The 20,955-nt window shown below is 41.8% G+C and overlaps 3 protein-coding genes across 3 annotated transcripts; 2 read left to right on the top strand and 1 right to left on the bottom strand.

The window, feature by feature from the left end:
• Positions 1 to 594: 594 nt before the first annotated feature.
• On the top strand, positions 595 to 6,851 carry hexd (hexosaminidase d). Its single transcript, XM_084078730.1, has 12 exons — positions 595 to 730; positions 1,425 to 1,570; positions 1,936 to 2,051; positions 2,481 to 2,568; positions 2,764 to 2,928; positions 3,388 to 3,571; positions 3,970 to 4,041; positions 4,689 to 4,887; positions 5,363 to 5,524; positions 5,614 to 5,718; positions 6,215 to 6,304; positions 6,396 to 6,851. Exons 2-12 carry the CDS (start codon positions 1,481 to 1,483, stop codon positions 6,601 to 6,603), a joined length of 1,479 nt encoding a protein of 492 aa, XP_083934856.1. The 5' UTR covers positions 595 to 730; positions 1,425 to 1,480; the 3' UTR covers positions 6,604 to 6,851.
• A 533-nt stretch (positions 6,852 to 7,384) lies between these two features.
• cybc1 (cytochrome b-245 chaperone 1) lies at positions 7,385 to 11,029 on the bottom strand. The gene is made up of 6 exons (XM_084078731.1): positions 10,892 to 11,029; positions 9,831 to 9,918; positions 9,607 to 9,648; positions 9,245 to 9,415; positions 8,622 to 8,766; positions 7,385 to 7,844 (listed from the first exon to the last, which is right to left on the bottom strand). Exons 2-6 carry the CDS (start codon positions 9,916 to 9,918, stop codon positions 7,691 to 7,693), a joined length of 600 nt encoding a protein of 199 aa, XP_083934857.1. The 5' UTR covers positions 10,892 to 11,029; the 3' UTR covers positions 7,385 to 7,690.
• A 620-nt stretch (positions 11,030 to 11,649) lies between these two features.
• Positions 11,650 to 19,954, top strand: narf (nuclear prelamin A recognition factor). The gene is made up of 12 exons (XM_084078905.1): positions 11,650 to 11,971; positions 12,777 to 12,849; positions 12,951 to 13,019; positions 13,268 to 13,396; positions 13,803 to 13,935; positions 14,126 to 14,260; positions 15,262 to 15,380; positions 15,668 to 15,797; positions 16,705 to 16,777; positions 17,082 to 17,219; positions 17,973 to 18,130; positions 18,360 to 19,954. The coding sequence occupies exons 2-12, from the start codon at positions 12,793 to 12,795 to the stop codon at positions 18,608 to 18,610; spliced, it is 1,392 nt and encodes a 463-aa protein (XP_083935031.1). The 5' UTR covers positions 11,650 to 11,971; positions 12,777 to 12,792; the 3' UTR covers positions 18,611 to 19,954.
• Positions 19,955 to 20,955: the final 1,001 nt, after the last annotated feature.

Genomic DNA, 20,955 nt, shown 5'->3' with positions numbered 1-20,955 from the left:
CATCAAGTGGCCGGAACCAATGACCGGAAGCTCTGGTGCCGTGCACCACCAAAATGATTCCCCTCGTTTAAAATGTGTTTAGTTGACAGCATCGATTGCTCTGTGTCATTTTTAAGGCAAAATGAATCGATCGCCTAAACACCAGGATGTAAAGCAAAGCGTAATGAATGCAGTGTTGCCATGTCCGCTTATTATAAGCGACGTTGGGCTTTTTATGTAAAGTCGCTTGTAAATATTAGTAGTTGCGGGTTGCGTTTTTTTTGGGGGGGGGGGCTTGTTTCTTAAGTGTAGTTTCTTATTTGGGTTTGTTTCCTAATGTTGTTTAAACCAGTTGTTCTCAAATATTTTCATGTCAAGGAGTGGACCCCCAAATTAATGTATTTGTAGACCCAACCTTCTGAAAATATTTTGTGCCAGAGACCCCCATACAAGATTTTGTGGATGTGAACATAATCCTCAATTTTCACTTTTTCCCCAAGATTTGTCTTTGAAAATAGCAGTACAAGGCATTGAAGGCAAGCTCACAACGCGTCATTTGGCCTTGTTTTCGTCGACCTGGTTGCTTGTTTCTCTCTGAAAACCTGGCAACACTGGTGTGAGTAGTGTTTATACACAATTGTGTCACAATGTGAGGTGGTTTATACACATGTAATACAGTATTGTGTCACCATTTCTCGCACCGTCCGTTGCACGGTCTTGTTTAACGATCTACGTATTCCTATTGACAGTGGTGAGTCCAAGCAATGAATGACATTATGAATGAATGCTGATAAGGTATGTCACTTTATGCAAAGGTGTGTCTGTGTGTGACGCCCCGAAAACAGCAGATCTACAAGCTCACAATGCGTGGCTTCGCAACGCATAGTGAGCTTGTAGATCGGCTGTTTTCAAATGGCCGAAATGTATATAGACCAATTATTTGTTTACTAACATTGAGCCTGGACGCACAGGGGATTGTTTCACGCAATCAATTCCCAACCTGTTTCGGGGTGCACTGGTTTCAGCACACCCCAACCCCCTCTTGTGTGTGTTGGCTAGTGAGACGCGTCCTAACGAGACCTGATATAATGGGTTTCGTTGCGCGCATACTGGCTGCACGCAGCCAGTATGACGTCGTCTGTTAAGGGGTCTATAGGGCTGAAGTGGTATGTTTTGTAATAATCAAAATCTACAAAATAACTAGTTTTCAAATAATTGTAGTGGAGTAGAAGTACAATATTTGCCTCTGAGATGTAATGGAGTAGAAGATCGGAAATACTCCAGTAAATAATAAATACCTCAACATTGTACTTACAGTACTTGAGTACATGCACTTAGTTACTTTACACCACTGCCCGTGGCCATGCAGTGCAACTATTGTGAGTTTGTAGATTGGCTATTTTTGGCATGCAAAGTATAAACCAATTTAATATCTTCTTATTCAGGCGTGCTGGCTTTGAGGTTGTTGTGAGATTGCCAGCAGGACCAAGTTCAGACAGAAATGACGTCTTCACCACCCTGGCCGAAAGGAAAGAAACTAGTTCACCTGGATCTGAAAGGTGCCCCCCCAAGGATTGAATACCTTCACAAGGTGAGGTCCCTGAAACCAGTGGTGGAAAAAGTAAAAGTATCAATACTGCAATGTAGAAATACTCTGCTACAAGTAAAAGTCCGGAATTCAAAGTGTACTTGAGTACTCCAGTAAATTGGAAATACTTCAGTAAAGTAAAATATTCCTCAAAATTTTACTTAAGTTCAGTACTTGAGTAAATGTACTTAGTTACTTTACACCACTGGTATTGTTGATAGTGTGAGTTAGTATTGATGACATTACACATTTCTGAACAGAGTAGCAGTATATTATCATTACAGAGAGGCCAATCGTGTGTTGGTTCTTAGTCTGACTCTCTCCTGAGTGAGTGAAATGTGTGTTTTATTTTCACCATGTCCCCGCAGCTGATCGACTTGTTCTCTCAGCTGGGAGCTGATGGCCTTCTAGTTGAGTATGAGGACATGTTTCCCTATGGAGGGCAGTTGAGCCTGCTGCAGGCCACGGTCCATCCTGCTTACAGGTGATGTATTGTTCGTTGTTTGATTCATAAGTGTGTGTGTGTGTGTGTGTGTGTGTGTGTGTGTGTGTGTGTGTGTGTGTGTGTGTGTGTGTGTGTGTGTGTGTGTGTGTGTGTGTGTGTGTGTGTGTGTGTGTGTGTGTGTGTGTGCGATTGCTTGCGTGCGTGTGCAGGTACTGTAGCCTATGTACTGCACACACCCACGGACAGTTTATGACTTGCTGATTGACCCACAATGTGAGGTAATAAAACTGCAATTCTTACCTGGACTGAACTTACTGTGCTCTCTTAAGAGAAAACCCTTAATGCAAACCCGCTCACCCCGTCATAAAGATATCATTTGATAAAATGATAGGCTGGTCATTTAATGACCAGCCTCAGGTATGGGGACTGACACTGCATTGACCTACTGCTGTCTATTCATTTTTGCAGTCACGAGGAGGTCTTGTCCTTACAGGACGTTGCCAAATCAAGAGGGATGGAGGTCATCCCTCTGGTGCAGACGTTTGGTCACATGGAGGTGAGGCAGGCACCAAAGACCCAATCAATTCAATTTTCAATTCAATTCAATTGAAAATTGAGAAAAAAACATACGTTTGTAAAAACATATGTTTACATTGCCAAAGCAAGTGTCAAAAAAAGACCTGAGGCCGATCCTGCAAATGCCTTCTAATCAGTCCATGTCTTTGTCTTTGTTTCCCCGCTGTCGCTGTAGTTTGTGTTGAAGCACCCGTCCATGCTGGGCCTCAGAGAGGTGGGCCATTGTCTGGGCACCCTGAATCCCCACAGAGAGGACGGGCTGAAGCTAGTGGTGGAGATGGTGAGGCAGGTGGTGGAGCTCCATCCAGGCCTCAAAACGCTGCACATCGGAGCGGACGAGGTGAAGACTGTGCTTTTGATCATGAAGACCAGAGTGAAAGAAATAAAAAGTCCAATTTAAAACCCATTAAGACCCGCGGCCAATTCTACAAATACCTTCTAAATCAGTAGTTCTCACACTTTCAAGATTTTTCTAAACTGTTCAAAAATAGCAGATGTGCAAGCTGGCAGCGTGGCACAAACTGATGCGCAGCTTAAGGGTCACACTTGACTTGAGCGTGCAATTTCATACACGTGATTAGCTCTTAATTAATGATGAACTCACGCATTCATTCATCATGAATTTATCATTAACTCATCATTAACTCCTGATCCTCACCATTAACTAATGTTGAACTTAACCAAGTGTAATATATCATTAATGAAGGAGTGAAGCGAGGAGGGTCGGTGTCTGTTTGTATCTACAGTCTTCCGGTGCAGCTGAGATCAATAGATGCTTTCTATGTCCCATGTGTCCCAGGTGTATCTGCTTGGTGAAGGGGAGGAGTCTAAACTCTGGTTGTCCACACCTGGACGTACAGTGGAGCGGCTCTTCCTGGGTCATGTGACCAGGGTGGCCAAGGCCATCAAGGAGGTATGGCCTGACTTGAACCTTGTCATGTGGGATGACATGCTGAGAGGGATGAACCATGACACTCTCAAAGGTGAGGGGGCGGGGGTATGGGTCTTGACTCTTGTATTACAGTGGTTTACTTTTCAAACCTATTGTGCCCATTTCACACCAATGGGCTGGTCAAAATCTCAAGGCACACTTGTTTTTATAGCAAAAATAGGCAATCTACAAGTCACATCCAGCTTATAGATCTATTTGAGCTATTTTTGAAAATGTGTGTGGGAGAGAAAAAGAAAAGTAATAGGGCGCAAGGTTGAAAGTGGTTAGAATATTTTTTTTTACGGTAAGGAATTTGTAAAGAATTCATAACGTTTTGTACAGTACATACAGACAGAGATTTGCAATAATAATGTGTGGTTGTCACTGTTTTGTTCGATTCCTGTGTGTAATATACATGGCTCATTGCATCCTTTGTTTTCCACCTGACAGCTAGTGGTCTAGTAGGTTTGGTCCAGCCCATGTTGTGGGACTACGGCCCTGCTCTGGATGTGGATATGACTGGTAGGAACCCCAGCGTAAACTTTTACATCATATAAAGTTCATTTAACTACTTATACCCTGTATGGTGATGTCAATGTCATGTGGTGGGGAAGTGGCCGATCTACAACGATCCACAATGCGCCACGTCGCGATGCATTATGAGCTTGTACAGCTGTACAAGGCAAGCTCATAATGTACTGTAGCAGTAGCTGGAAATCTGCTATTTTCACTATTTTAAATAAAGTGGTGATTAGGTATCAGCAATATGGACCAAATCAAATATCACAATATTTTTGACCAAATACCTTTTTTTAATATAAATAATTATCAGTAATGCGGGTAATGTCGGTAAAGACAAATAATAGAACACAGAGGACAGTCAGAAGTTCAGAAAATGACATCACTTCACTTGCAGCCTTTAAAATCAGGAGAAGACGACGCTTATGCCATATCACAATATTACCAAAATCCGAGATTATATTGATTCTCTTATCATAATATCAATATATTGCCCAGCCCTAGAGGAGAGCATGCTCACAGTTAACGGCATCAGATTATACATTTTCACTCGCCTTTTTGGTGCTTGAATGGAATTTTTCAAACTGTGCATAATATATTATTACTGACATACTCACATACAATAATTTGAACCACTCTGGTCTCCACAGTGTCTCTGTTGGAGAAGTACAGCAGTGCCGGTCTGTCAACGTTGTGGGCCGCCAGCTCCTTTAAAGGCTCCACCAGCGTCCACACCAACGTGGCCCTAACCCAGAGGCACGTGGACAACCACCTGCAGTGGTTGAAGGTGGCAGAAGCCATCTCCCCAGCCGTACACCTCCAGGGCATTGCTCTCACCGGCTGGCAAAGGTAAGAATGTACTTAGTAGTTCAAGTAGCAGTTCTGAACCTTACTTTTTCATTTCAAGGAACCCCCAGATCACTATGCATTAGGACCCCCATTACTCTGAAAGTTATGGACCAAAACGGGTCCATTTGGTTCCATTTGTACTCACTTAGTTACCAATCATTTAGCTGGGGACCCCTGGGGGTCCCCGGACCCCACTACGAGAACCACTGCTGTAGTTGTTAATTAGTATATTCAACCATTTAAACCCTATATACTTTGCTGTTCATCAAATAGCGGGAAAAACATTATCGACCATCGAATGTTCACCTATTTTCACCATATGTTAGCCTATTTTTGCCAAATGTTTGCCTATTATGACATGCCCAGAATAGGGATGCTAGGGTTCATGGTTAAACTTTTTTTTGTATTCCACTTTTCAGTGGGTTTTACCTGGCCTGAGTGGTCTGTATTGAATATTTATTTCCTGTCATGCAAGGTACGACCATCTGTCAGTGCTGTGTGAGCTGTTGCCCCTGGCATTGCCATCCCTAGCAGCCTGCCTGCAGACTCTCATCCATGGCCAATTCAGTTCTGAGGTTCAAGCCAATGTGACTAAGAGCCTAGGTGTTTCCTCAGTGGAAGTTGAGAAAATAGAGAGGTGAGTGTCAGCCTGTGATACAATTTGCTGCACTGCTATCATACAATGTAAAAATATTGATATATGACTGGATTTTGTTCCCTATGCAGCCATGTTGATGACTCATCGTTTCCTGGTGGCAGACTGGCTGCGCTGATTGTAGAGCTTGTGTCGATACTAGACTCAAATGATATTTGTGGTTTTGAACACAACATGTGAGTAAAAGGAAAAAAAGGGCAAGGACGTTCGAAGCTAATTTCAGTGTCTCTTCCACTACAGTACAGTACATTCACAGAAGGTTTAAAGATAGGGTAAGTGATATTTTTTGGTTAAAACAAAAACGTTTTTCTTTGTTAAAAGGTTATAAGGTTGTCTGCTGCTCATTTCTTTGTCATCACTTCCAATTTCACTTGTTTAATCTGTATACTGTCAGTTCGCTCTCCTGATTGGATAAAATTGGTATCCTGACCTGAAAATGCATTTTCTGCTTAAAGAGCTGGAGAGACCGGGAGACCCCTGCTACTGAACAAACAGTCTATAGCAATGATTACTATCAGAATATAGAGATATTCAACACATTCAAATATCACTTACCCTACCTTTAATTGGGGCACCAAATATCCAAAATTCTTACTGCAATGGATATACAGTATCATTTTCACGGTAGACCTACTGCCAAGTGAATAATTCTGTATGCCTTTGCTACTGTAGGTATGTAAGAGGGTGGTTTTCTCCATACCACCGACAGAGGAAAACAGTCAGCCCTCTTATCACCATGCAGATTCGAACTCAAGCAACTGAGTAAGCTTGAATCTCTTATTTCCATCCATATCTTCCCATCTATGACACCTTCTTTTTTTCAAATTATGCCTAAAAACAATTCTATTTTCAGGGTGTTGAATGTGTTAGAGCAGAAAGTGAGCACAGTGAGGGAGGAGATGGTACGTCTTTATCCACCCGCCACAGCCCAGGAGTGGATAGAGCAGCACGTGACCCCAGTAGTGGCTCCTATACAGAAGATTGTAGAGGATATCACTGCCTGCCTGCTGGAGATGATGCCCCAAAACAGCCTCCCAGCTCTGGTTGAGCAGCCCAAGTGACCCAGAGGTCAAGGATTGTGAGAATGAGGATAGAAAAAGGTTCAACAAGGGTCATGGGCTTTTACCCAGGTCGATTTCACAGATGCATCCTAATCCAAAATAAGGAACATGCTCCATTGTTTATTCCAAGTGTTCCCTGTGATCTGTAAAAGGCACTCGTATGGAATAATGTAATCAAAGTTTTATTTGATTTATTTTCTGTGCAAATAAAAGCTGATGTGTGCGGTGCACGCAGAAATGACAATGAAACATCGATGACATACCAAACAATTATTATTATTTTTATTAAGTAAAAAAGACAATTCTCTTACATGTAGTAATAATACAGCCCTGATTCATCAATACTCAAACAGGTGTTTGCCTGAGATTCAGTCTTTGGTTCACAAAAAGGGAAAGACTAACAGTTGGACAAAAAAACTGCAACAGTCAAAAGCACTTCACCGTGCACACATAAATCACCCTTGATTGAGCCATGCAAATCCTTCATGCTTGATTATAGTTTACACAGTCAAATGCATTCATGGAGGATTGGAATAGACAAACATGCAAAAGGTGATTATCAACTGGGTGGTCCAGAAAAACACTGGCGTTCCCTCTGCTGTGGGAAAAACCTAAGCACTTTCAAATGGCTTAAGCACATAAATACTTATTAACAGTTCAGTAGGAAGGCACAGTAACTATACAGTAGAAGACACATCTCGGGTGGTAATTGGTCCAGGAATGCTTGCATCAAAATAAACGGTACCAGGTAATCCAAAACTGTCTTTAAAGGGTATTCAAACTTTTGTTTTTTCTTCACTGTGTTGCACCGGTATAGGAAACTGAGGGAATTGCAGGTGTCTGGAGTGCCATGTAACATAAAAACCTTACTGTACACTGAGTTCATTGGCTTTTTATGTAGAAAATATTGTTCTTTTGAGTGCACATGCTTCAGGGTACTATTCCATTTTGTTCCCCAGTTGGCCTTGTATGATATATTGAATGATAATATCATGAAAGCAGACCCTCTGTTATGTGCAGGATCAAAGCCCTGTGTTTTGAACCCATTTACAATAAGTTAAGGCTAGTAGTCACAGAGAGCTCAAAGTTAATCTGCCTCATCCTCCGTGTCACTGCTATGCTCCAGATCTTCATCCTCGTCTTCCTCCCCTACAAACTCTGCCCCTTCTTGCTCCCAGCGTCGCTGGAGTTCCTCCAGGCCTAGGAACCGCTTTAGCAATGCACCGACTGCCTCCACATCGCTGATGGACATTTGGATTTGGCAAAATATGAAGAAAGAGTTGAATTAATGTATTAAAAAACTAATATTTTCCCATTACTCTACACATCTAGTACGAGCTAGGGACTTAGAATCAACTAACACTTGACTTGACTTCAGGAGTCCTGCTGTTAGACTTGATTTACTTGCAACAAAACTTTGCACAGATCTGACACAGTAAAATCCTGGAGCAACAGCTTATTCAAAGAACAATGCAACTTTAAATGTATCACTATCACACCCACTGTAGTTTAGCCTATTTACATTTGTTTGTTTGGAGTAAACATGTTAACTGGCTGGGCAGTGCCCAACTGTTGTGGGTATTTGATAATAATTGGGCAGAGCTGTAGAGACAAGTTTCAAAAATCAGAACACTTGTATCTTGACCTGGATTTGCCTTAAATGACTTGGCACTTGACTTGAACTTGAACCGAATAGGGTTGGGAATCGGAGGAACCGGATCCAACATTGGATCACATTTGAACCCGTTTATGGAACCGTTTTTTATCACACTGTCAGAGCTGGCATGTGGACTTCACGTCTGCTATGCAATTACAATACCGGTGGTACGCAAACTTTTAAGTTTCAAGGACCATAACTGAGAGAGTTAGGGTCCATTTGGAACACCCTATAGGAATCGTTAAAGGGAACTGTTAAGAAATCGGACCTATAAGAGGGAACCGGAAAAGTTAAAATCCTAAAGGATCCCAGCCAATGAACCGAAATAATAGAAAATGGAAAACATCTCTGGTCTGGTTACCTGCGTCCACCAAGCATAGCAGTGTGTGTCAGAGGGTAGGAGAGACCTGTAGCCAGCCGCAGCACCAGCACATAGCCCGTCCCCAGATAGCGAACCTTCTCCTCCTGGACAGAGACATCTCGCAGATGCGTCAGGTCCAGCACCACTGAGAGATGGATGGAGAAAGATGCATCAGAAATTAATGTTTGGAGAATCAAAAGAATTGATTACATTTCTGTTTGGCTTTTAGGCTTTGTGAACAAAACTTTCACAGGGCAGATATGACAAACAACTTCAATATACAAAGAAATGACTGACTGATATTGAATAACTGTATACTTCTCAAAATAAATATATATAGGGAAAATAGCGACACGTTGGAAGCTTGTAGATCGGCTATTTCCGCTACTTTTCGAAAATATATGAACATTTTGACATGGAAACGATTATGCAAAAATAAACGTTCAGATGATTGTGATTAGGCGATTACCGTAAGTAATAATTGTGACAGGCCTACCGCTCAGCGAAAGTCAGCTATTATCGTCAATTGACAAGAATTAGATATGAATTAGGATTTAAAAGTAATCTGTGCTGTAGATGGTATGCCTACTTACAGTACTAACCATCTTCCCGATGTTACTGACCTTTCTCTTGTCCTTTCTTCCACAAGGTCAGGATAAGGGCATACAGACTAAAAGACCTGAGCTCAATCAGGTTCTTGGTTTTGTCAAATACAGCCTCCTCCCACTCCTCCATATTTTGAATGGCCACAAAGATGCAGCCAGTCACGTAGAAGAGTTTCCACGGGATGCTGTCTGTTGGTTCCAAATAAAACACAACAAAACACGTGATGGGCTGACAGCATCTGACATGGAGTCACCAAACAGGTTCAAACAGAATGTTTCCCTATTTGGGACAATGGTATACTGTGAAAGAGTACAGTATATCAGTGCATCATCCTAAACAGGGCTATATTGACAGGTGATGATACATGTTGTTTGTGTACCTGAGCTGTAGTATGCAGCAGCCAATCCAATCGATGCTATACCTAAAACCAGATAAATAACTCTTTTGAGGCAGTACAAGACCAGGGCAAATGAGAGAGAGACACTGACAAGACAATTTGAACCACTCATTTCATGTTCATTACATGTAGTTATTTGAAAGCCTTGTGAACGCACGTCCGTGCACATACACACACATACATAGACACACACAGGCCTAATTTACCAACAAGGAGAGACCAGGATCGGATCCCAGGGGACCTCTTCAAGTGGAGCAGACTTCCACGCTGCTCCTCTACCATCATGTATCCCATCTGATGAACAGAGAACATAATTTCTTAGCACTGCATCATCCCTCTACACATTGAATATTAGGCCATACTAGAACTAGGGGCATGATTTCCTTTCCACCGTAACCAGGGTTGGATCAGATCAGATTTCAGAGTTTGAAATCTGGCCAGATACTGAATACAAATGACATGGCATTTTTTGTAATTTAAAAAATAAGTATCTGAATACTTTGATTACTTTTGACACTGAGGTGACTGGACTGTATGGGTCTGGATTGAGAAGGTCCTGAACACAAATATTTCACACAATTGCCTAATCAAAAATGTAATCAAGTTTCCTTGACAATGTAGTATAATCTAATTACACGTTTTTCCTGAATATGATGTGTCCTGATTGATTGATTGATGATGTTTTTATTGACAAAAATGCATATAGGTTATGACCTAGCCATGGTTCACATGACAGCCATGTTTCAGGGCTAGTTATGACCATATATTTGTACATCTATCAAAAGGAGGATAAGACAAATGGAGCAATTCCAATGTGGTGCTTTGCGTGCAAAGGAGGTGGACGTAAACAGAGTGCCATGTTTGTTTGGATGCTTGTTTGTTTGTTTGTTTTTGGGAGGGGTAGCAGACACATACAGAACAAACTCCAGATACTGAAATAATACATGAAATGTATGTACAGTAATATCACAGACATTCTAGCTAGGGCTACTGTTCAGTCAGCTCTTTGAGTAGGACTTGATTATGGTTACTAATTTATTGTGATATAATTACGAATCTGTAATCTAGCTGGCTTGTAACTGTGTCTAGTTACAAACCAACCCTGACTGTAACGGTTACATTACATCCCGACAGTCAGACAGTATGATGATGATGCTACTACCTGATGGATGATGACCAAGTACTGTCCCTATAACTGCTGAAGTCAAAGGGTCTTTTAAACATAATAAATATTTATAGATAAAGCTTCATTTATCCATTAACTTACCTTAAAATCGTCCAATTCTCTTCAGCGACGCGTACTGATCAGTTTAACTAGAGAAATGTCTGTTAACTTGCATTACAAGGAAGTTGCACATTCCATGTCACATAACTGCTGTTTGAAGAGACTGCTACTTCCTCCTGCTTTCACCACCTCTGATTGGACGAAGCCTGGACGTCGCTGGCCAAAAAGGCTAGATCTCTAAGATCTTACAAGCTAACAACGCTTCCGCATCACGAACCGTTGTCAGCTTGCAGATTCGTTCTTTTTTTGCCCAGCGATTTGCCCTGTGTATTCTTTTTTTATAAAAAAAGATTATTTTTATATTATATGTTATAATATTTTTATCATAATAAATATAATATTTTGTATTATTGTGTTATTATGTTATTATTTCATATTTTACTATTTATTGTATTCATTATTATTATTAATTTCATACATAACAGTGTGGTTGTGCGCATGCGCCTCTGTCCCATGGCGAGCCGGGGGGGAGACAAGCCCCCAGAACTGCCGTAGCACATTGAAGCTGCCGTTACCTGATGGTCAAATCTGAGATTGCAATAATTTTGCATTTAAACGCTACTGCGCTGCCTGTATTGCCTGAAATGCTAGTGCGCCTGCTCTATAGGCTCCAATATTGGAGCCGATCCAGAAAGTTGCGGTACTTCTGGGTGCTTCATGCGCTTGTGAGCAACTTTCATTGAAATGAATAGGTGGGGGTGGGGTAGTCCGCCCTCTAGATATTATAACTATGGGGAGAACACAACACAATGGAGTCAGACGTGCTGAAGAAGAAGAAGATTCATGACATTTATTATCAATAACTCCGATTTATAAACGCATTTTAGTTCGCTAGACTTCGTAACAGTTTCCCGAGTTCTATGTAAACTAAAGGCAGTGATGGTCAAACTGCCCTCAGACCATTTAATCTCAGATTCTTCAGAATTTAGCCAAACTGGATGACTAATATTACTTGAGTTCACCTGTCGTACCAAGTGGCGCTGTGTCCTTTAGCAGTGACTTCTACCTCCATGTCTTTGTCTGAAACCATAATAATAACACTAATACCACAGAAATCAACCGGTGAGTCCAGATGAATATGATCATTGTTTAGAAGGCTTATGCTTATTGTTGAACGATCCTATACTAGTGCTACTACCCTGCAGTTGAAAGGTTACCTAAGGTTACCAGCAGGATTTTAACTCCCTCCCTGCCATATATATATATATATATATATATATATATATATATATATATATATATATATATATATATATATATATATATATAAACAAACACACTAAATTCCATTTCTTAATTCTGTCACACACTTATGTTTGATCATTAACGTGTTGTTGTCTTATTCTGAAATAAAATGATAAGAGGCTAGATATAAATTCTGGGTGTTCTCTGGGATTTAGTACATACATGTAGACATTTTTTATTTACTGTAATTGGAGACTGTTGTGTGGTGTCCTGTCCAAATATTGTTTGTGGTAAACATGTCCACACATGTCTTATTTTCCCCTCATACAATCATAATGTGATGTAGGCTGCTAAGGAGATTTGTGGCTCTTTTATGTTGTCATTGTGTATATAATTACTGTGAGCCATTATATTTTGATGACGGGAAACTACTTTACTCACCATTATAAAGCTGGTTACCTGCTGTGGCTGTTGATTGGACAGTAGCGTCTGAGCTCTAGTCTAGGGTGGAGTTGCCAAAACAAAACACACACACACACTGTGTGTGTGTGTGTACAGAGTATATGTATATCGACAGTCATCCTGTCAGCGCTCAGAGAGCACACTTAGGACTGCTGTGTGTCACTGAGGAACTGAACACTGATTTGTGATGTTCTATTTGTGTGTGGTATCCTATTCACAGACAACCTCAAAGAACGATGGCCGAGGTCAGCATAGCAAAGCGCAAGGAGAAGTGTGAGAATTGCACGAAACAGGTAAAGCTTGTGTGAAATGATGTAATTGCTTTGTGTACGTGTAGCGAAAGTGAAACATTTTGCTTTACGTTTCTGGCTGTAAAATGTTTGTTGATTTTCAGTGCAACAAGAAACAGAGTGAAGATGAAGGCGTCAGCTCCCTCCAAGAGAAACATGAATCCAATGGAGAGGTATTGACATCTTATTTGTTTTGTTTTGTTTTGTTTTGTTTTATTTTATATTTCTTGTTCTGGTAGAAAGGTGAGATAGTGTTTTTTTTGTTTTGTTTTTTACTTGGATGTTGCAGACTTATCACAATCTTCCCATAGGCTTTCTGTTGCACGATTCACGATGCATATCAAAAGTTTATTACATGGCTACACATGAATAATTAAAACATGGGTTCCTCCACACACCACTCTCTCTGTTGTGTTCTCAGGTGAGTGAAGGGTCTCCGGTGTTGCTAAGTGCCTGTCTGTCCTGTGAGGGCTGTGTGTCAGAGGAGGAGAGCCAGAAGATATCTCAACAGAGCCTGGAGGAGGTGAACCAAGTTCTGGCCCTCAATAAGGTACACTACTAGGACCACACATATACAGTACCGTGAACAGGCCCCCATTGCCTTATAACAGCGACTATTATTTTGGGGGGGCACTATAATTGCAGCTTTAATCCGTAATCTGACACAGTGGTTTTGTCAAATTATTTCTCTGAAACAAGATTCAACTAATGCGACAGAATGTCTGTCTTGTTTTTCGAAAAGGAACAAGGAACTTGTCAGTTGTCAGTGTTGCTCATCGCAATAGCAGATCTACAAGCTCACAATACATCACATTGCGACACGTTGTGAGCTTGTAGGTCGGCATGTTTTGGTGCGCGACACGATGCGCAACCAACTATAAATCAGGCATTACACCTGGCACTGTATACCGTTCATGCAGGTTATTTGTCTCTACCATTTTTTTTGTCCTCGTCAGAAGTGTGACGTGTCCAAACACAAAGTGTTGGTCGTCTCAGTGTGTCCCCAGTCTCTGCCTTTCTTTGCCGTCAAGTTTGGCCTCGACATTCCGGAGGCCGCCCACAAGCTCTGTGGCTTCCTCAAGAGTCTAGGTAAGCCGTGTGTGTGTATGTGTGTGTGTCTGTGTGTGCCAGACGAAATATAATATGTGTGTGTGAAAAAAATTGCTGTGCCCATTGGTATCTATCGTGGATGCTCAACACTCTCACCTCTCTTGCCTCTTTTTCCCTCTCTGTCCTTTCTCTCTCCCTCTCTCGTTCTCTCCGTGCGTTTCTTCCATAGGAGTGCAGTATGTATTTGACACCACTCTGGCGGCAGGCTTCAGTATCCTGGAGAGTCAGAGGGAGTTTGTTCAGAGGTACCGCAGGAGGAACCATGACTCCCACGCCTTGCCCATGTTCACCTCATCTTGCCCAGGTAATAATCTGCCTCTTCCCTGTCAGGCCTCTGCTAATGGTCCTGGTACCCTTTCTCATTTCCTTCTTTCTTATAAAGAACCACACTGGTGGTCTGGCTGCTCTGGCCTGTTTAGCCCATTGAATACTTTCAGATGATAGATATACCGACCTTAAAATTCGCTGCTTCTCCAGCTGTATTTTGGTCATCATTAAAATATATTTTCTACAGGGACTATATAATGTAAAGTATACCATGAGTCACAGTCAATGGGCTAAACGTGTCCTTTAATTTCCCACCCCATGTTCACTCTCTGTGCGGGTACATGCCTTCCTATTCTAATATTATTATACACCATTTATCTGTTCTTATTCGCTCTCTTGTCATACTGCCCCTGCGTGTAGCGTGTGGTTGCGGGACACATATTGTAAAGAGGCTGAGAGAGCTTCTTTTAGTGAGGGGAGAGATAGCAGTGGAGTGCTGTTGGAGAGAGATAGACTGGGGAGCTCGCACCACTCCCTCCACCAGAGATACCAGCAAGAGTGCAGAATGTCCCCGGTCTCTCTTTTGATTTTGTTCATCAACCCTTTGCCTGAAAGCACACATCCATACCCTTAATATTGCTCTGTCCATTTTTATATTTATATCCATAAAAAAAAATTGGGCCTTTTATTGATAGTTCATAGTAAGTGGAGATGGACAGGAAACAGGGAGAGAGCGATGGGGAGCGACATGCAGTAAAGATCGTCGGGAACGGTTCTCGAACCCACAATGCACTGTCAGGCTACATTAGAGCCTAGGTGCGGCCACTCTGTGCATTTTTAACATCATTTTGTAATTATAGTTTAATATTTGGTATGATTATGCAGTTGTGTCTATTCTGTGTTTTTCAGGAATATAGGCTAGTACAGTTTGAGTACACTAGTACACTTCACCATCTTAATTTGTTTTTACTATATTTAAACCCTTACAAAAATGTTACCTTCTAAGACTATTGTGTGTGTGTGTGTGTGCGTGTTCAGGATGGATTCGGTATGCTGAGCGTATCCTGGGCAGTCTGGTCACCCCTCACATCTGCACAGCCAGATCTTCTCAACAGATCATGGGCTGTCTGGTCAAAGACTACTTCTCCAAGCAGCAGGTCAGCATGGATCGTGTGCTTTCATGGTGTATGTATGGGATTTTGGATAGTGTCATATTATGAGAGTGTTGTCTTATCCAGATCTAATTTTTAAATAGCTAAAATAGCTGATCAACAATCTAACAAAGCATTGTGATGTGATGCTTTGTGAGCTTGTAGGTGGGCTATTTTAGCTAATTTGAGCAAAATTGACTGCCAAAATTGGAAATGGGCTGCCAGTCTGACTCTGAACATAGCCATACAGTAGATCCGAATTCCTGATTCCGATTCTTGTCATTTCCGAGCAGAAGCTGAGTGCAGAGAAGTTGTACCATGTGGTGGTGGCTCCATGCTTTGATAAGAAGTTGGAGGCAGTCAGAGAGGAATTCTACAACAGTCTGCTGGAGAGCAGGGACGTGGACTGTGTCCTCACCTCAGGTCTGAACCTTATCTCTCCTCATCTCTACCTCATCCTTACACCACTCACCACATCACACGGCCACGCCGCTGGACAAAACAACACTTAGTGTCAACATGAGTCATGACTAATAAATCATATCGACATGCGTTGACCCTATTTTCAGTTAGAAATATGCTACTTTTGTGGAGCATCACGCTAAGGTGACGAAGCACAAACATGTGGTGATGCTGCCGACGTGAGGTAAAAGCAGTTACAATGAATGACTAAGTGATGTGTTGTTGCTGTGTCATCATCAGGGTAATCTTCTAAGTATTCAAATTCCTCATCAGATATATGTCAGTACCACAGGTCTATGTTCCCTCAGCTATGTGTTAACCCTGTTAACTTCCTCCACTCCTGGTGTCATTGACTATACATCCTGTACAGTTGCCTTTTCAGCAGTTACAGTATGGCAAACTTATCCAAATTTAAGTCATTTCCATATGAATATAAAGAAAGCAACTGATTTACATATTACTGCCTGTAGTATGTAAATATCTGAAGTTGCCCCTTATCTGTTGCCCTGCCTTTAAGATTAGATAACATTGGATTCTGACATGTTGTGAGCTTGTAGATATGCTGCTCGAAAATGTTATTAAAACATTTTATAATCAATTACATAAATGAGTTTGGTTAACTGTTGTACCCCTAGCGTACTCTATGCCTCTCTGCTCCCTCAACCATCTGTTTCAGTACATCTCCTTTTCTACCCTTTTCAACCAATCTCTGTCTACGGTCTCCTATTTCCCTTGTCATTTCCTGTTTCCTTCTTAAGCAAGACATGGTTTCTTATGTCACTTCTCATTTCTTTCAGCTAGCACATTATGTCAGCCTAACCCGTCCAGTTTCCTGGCGATGCCAATGAAAATGTCCGCTCTGTTGCAGGGGAGATCTTTTACATGATGGAGCAGAGGCATGTGTCCGTGGAGGAGCTGGACTCAGTTCCACTAGATCATGTGTAAGTGTGGTATACCAACACCACTACTTCTGACCAGTTGTCATGTTCTCTGTCAGAGCATGTATGTATGTGAAGTGCATTGCATAGATCACGGCTAAGTAGTATAGTATTTACCTACTGTATACAGTATACAGCCCATTTTTGCTCAGCCATTCAACTGCATGAAGTATTCTAGTAGGATAATGCTGTAGTTTTACTGTAGGTACAATGCATGGGCTTCATTTAGCTAGTAAAAAACTAATTTTAAGTTGTTTATAACCGATTCCAATTCTAGTTTTAACTTCAAAGTTCCTGTGTCCTGCAGGTTGGGAGAGGCCGGTGATCCTGGGCTGGTGAGACACGAGGGACGTGGCTCCGAAGGCTTTTTAGAACACATTTTCAAACACGCTGCCAAAGAACTATTTGGTCTTGACGTTCATGAGATCACATACAAGACCCTCAGGTGAGAGAGCAGGTGGGGGTGCGATTGTAGGGGATGTACAGAGAGTCAAGACAAAGAATAGACCTGATTTCCTTTTTTAATATAATTATCCTCCTATAATTCGACAAAGCTCTGTGCGGTGAGCCCAGAATCTGTTCTGCCCGGTTCTCCTCAGTGGCTGGAGCAATTCATCTGAATTTGCACACAGCCATTGACCATTACCATGTGCACGGAACAGCGAGGCCCGTTTTTCACTTTCCCCAAATGTCAGCTGTTTATTTGCGTTTTTGTGTTCGCTGGCTCCCGGGTTGACAAATCATGTGCGCATATCCCCCCACGGGTATGGTCTAGTAATAATAATTCAACCGTTCAACACATGCCAGACAACACAGTGGACAATTTGGGTGATTATTGGCAAATCAGCTAATAAACTAGTTAAGTAAATTATGCAACATTTACACAATTCAATCCTTGTGTCCACTCACTTGGGCCAGGATCTTGTGATTAAAACATGGCCAGGACTGTACAGTATGTATACATTATACACAAAACATAATCAATGCAAAATACATGAATGAGTTTTGATTGAATACTTTATTAGACAGAAATGCAAACAGCAGAGTCATACATTTGGGCTAAAACGATAACACAAAAAAATCCTGAGGACTTGTTTCAATTGTGGTCCTATGTATTCAATTCATCAGCATAGCATAAATAGGATTGAAATCTTACGGAGTACTGCTTTAAATTAACCCTGAACATTTTTCTGTGTAGGAACCGTGACTTCCAGGAAGTGAGTCTGGAGCGGGACGGAGAGACACTGCTGCAGTTTGCCGCCGTCTACGGCTTCAGGAACATCCAGACGCTGGTGCATCGCATGAGGAAGGGCCGTGTGCCGTACCAGCTGGTGGAGGTGCTGTCCTGCCCGGGAGGTAACGTGACCATTAGAGACATGGTTAGGGCTGTCACGACATTTTACATGACGATTAGTTGGCGCTCAAATAATTGCGATTAACGGTTTAAAGCTCACAATGCGTGATGTGTTGTGAGCTTGTAGATCTGCACATATTTCGGCATACCTTTTAGCTTGTTAGATCGGCAGCACATATAAAAGCTGGTCATTTGAATGCCCTCTTATCTCTCCTCTGTCCTCAATGTCAGGGTGTCTGAGTGGCCGTGGTCAGGCAGAGAGTGAGGTGGCAGGTCGGGCGGATAAGGCCCTGGTCCAGCAGATGGAAGAGGCGTACAGCAGCCTCCCGGTCCGTCTTCCAGAGCACAATCCCAGCCTGCACACCCTTTATCAAGACTGGCTGGAGGGTCAAGACTCCAAGCAGGCCAACACTCTCCTGCACACAGAGTACAGGCATCAAAATACACAGCTACACACACAGCCCCCACACATACAGTGGTGAGGATAGACGCGTGCATGTGTGTGTGTGTGTGTGTGTGTGTGTGTGTGTGTGTGTGTGTGTGTGTGTGTGTGTGTGTGTGTGTGTGTGTGTGTGTGTGTGTGTGTGTGTGTGTGTGTGTGTGTGTGTGTGTGTGTGTGTGTGTGTGTGTGTGTGTGTGTGTGCGCGCGCGCGAGAGAGTGAGAATAAGGAGTGCTGGAAACAACACTCATATTCATATTTAGCGGAAACGTGTTCTTCCGTCATAATATGAAGCTAATATCGGTGCCAATATCATTGCCACCGCCGGTGCGTCCATATATATAAGCTGAGTGAGGACCATTAAAAGTTGTCATTCCTCCTTTTGGCCACAGGAGGGCGATGTCTCCTGCTGATTTAACAAACGGCCACTGTTCTGCCAATCAAAGGCTGTAGGGAAATGAGGGCCCTCCACAGTGCAAAGCCACACACATTTACTACAAACTGGGGAGAAAAGAAAAAACCTCAAACAGTGGTTTTGTTGTCGGTATCATATCTGGGAGCGTAATCATCTCATATAGACTGTTGTACTGGGAATAAAAAAACTGCTGGGTACAAGGTCACGGTAATTCTCCGGTAAACATTTCCTTCAGCATTTCTGAGCTATAGGTTGGTTGGTTCTGGTTGGTTGTGGATTGCAACCATCTATGCTAATCTCAACAGAGCAATAATAAGCCACTAATGAACATCTTTTGAAGTATTTGGTGCAACTGGAGATCAAGGAACTGAATGTACATTTGGGAGCCAGTTGTACTAGATGGTCCAATTTTGACCATGCTAGCCTACCTTAGGTAAATCTGTGTCTGTATTGTCTTGTATGAATCAGTGTGGAAAGATGACTGCAGTTGAAATGCATGTGATTTCAGTTAGAGCAATCTGACGTACACAATAAAATCCTCTGGGTCAATTTAACTCTGAGTGAACAAATGGAACCAAATGGACCCTTGCGAGTCCAATTGGTTCCATTTGTTCACTCTCTTATTAACGCTGATGATTTTATAGTGTATCAACTAATTAGCAAAAACTGGGGCTGCTGTATGATAGAACAATTTAAAGGTATCTCCTGCATCTGCACTGCTTTAATGCTATGATTTGACATCGTCAGTTATTTGTTTTTACCAATCCAGTGTTTTGTTCTGCCGTCCAAATGAAGAATCCAAAACTCCTCTAAGCGGTACAGGACTCTTTCATTTGTCACTTTTAAAGTTGTATTCTTTTGTCCTTCTCGTTTGACAAAGACGTCCAAACAATTATATTTCTGTTATGCTTTTTGTGTTATATTTCATACATGTCATACATGTTGAGCACTAAACTATTCGAAGAAGTGAACAGTTGTGGTGTCATTTCTAGATGGAAACATGTTGAAATCAAATGCATCCACTGTTAAACATCTGTATGACTCCCCCTCCAGTGATATGAACCACCCTATAAGTCATATAATATGAATCCACCTTGTCAGAAGGTAAATGTGTAATACCATAAGTCATATAATATGAAACCACCTTGTCTGAAGGTAAATTTGCAATGCAGTAAGTCATATAATATGAAACCACCCTGTACCCTAAGTCAGGGGTCTTCAATAGGGTCCTCAGGGTTACTACAAGGGGGTCCCCAAAAGGAACTTTTTTTCCACTAACATTTTGAACCCTAGAATCCCTATTCTGAGCCAAACATTAGCCGAAAATAGCAGATCTACAAGCTCACAACGCCTTGCACTCCTGTGAGCTTGTAGATCGGCTATTTTTGGCAAAGAGGTTTGGTGTAGAGGGGAAAAGTCTAAGTAAAGAGTGAAAGGTCAAGTTTACTGAGTATTGAGCGTTTAAGTGGTTAAATGTCTAAAAATGCACATTAACATGAATCCAGCATTATACAATATATGAAGCAGGGACCCCCCTGCTTCATCTCTCTCTCAGCTAAGGGGTCCTTGGGCTCAAAAACTTTGAGTCATTTTTGTCAAGGTTTGGTGAATAGGGTTTTATGACGTATTATAAAGTATGTTGTCAGGGTACATGGTATAATCCCCAGTGTTAATTGAACTCTGAGAGAGTATACGGTCAGTGTGTAAGCAATCATATCTGCTCTGATGAGCGGGGCCAGGTGAGGCTATTTAGGTCCTGGACAAATGAACAGTAGAAAATCTCCACACTGGTTCTCAGCTCCCTTTTGTTATTGTTGCTTTCAACGTTTTGATCTCAGTCGATCATCAGGAATTTTGAACGTTGAAAGAGTGGAACTGAGAACCAGTGTGCGGATTTTATTATTTTATATTTTGTAACCTCTGTTTAGTGTAAGTGTACTACAAAATATAGCTAAGTAAGCAAATTCCAACA

Source organism: Gymnoscopelus microlampas, assembly GCF_963454915.1.
Source record: "Gymnoscopelus microlampas genome assembly, chromosome: 14".
Taxonomy (NCBI): domain Eukaryota; kingdom Metazoa; phylum Chordata; class Actinopteri; order Myctophiformes; family Myctophidae; genus Gymnoscopelus; species Gymnoscopelus microlampas.
Note: the sequence above shows the minus strand (reverse complement) of the source record. Positions and strands in the feature narration are given on the sequence as shown.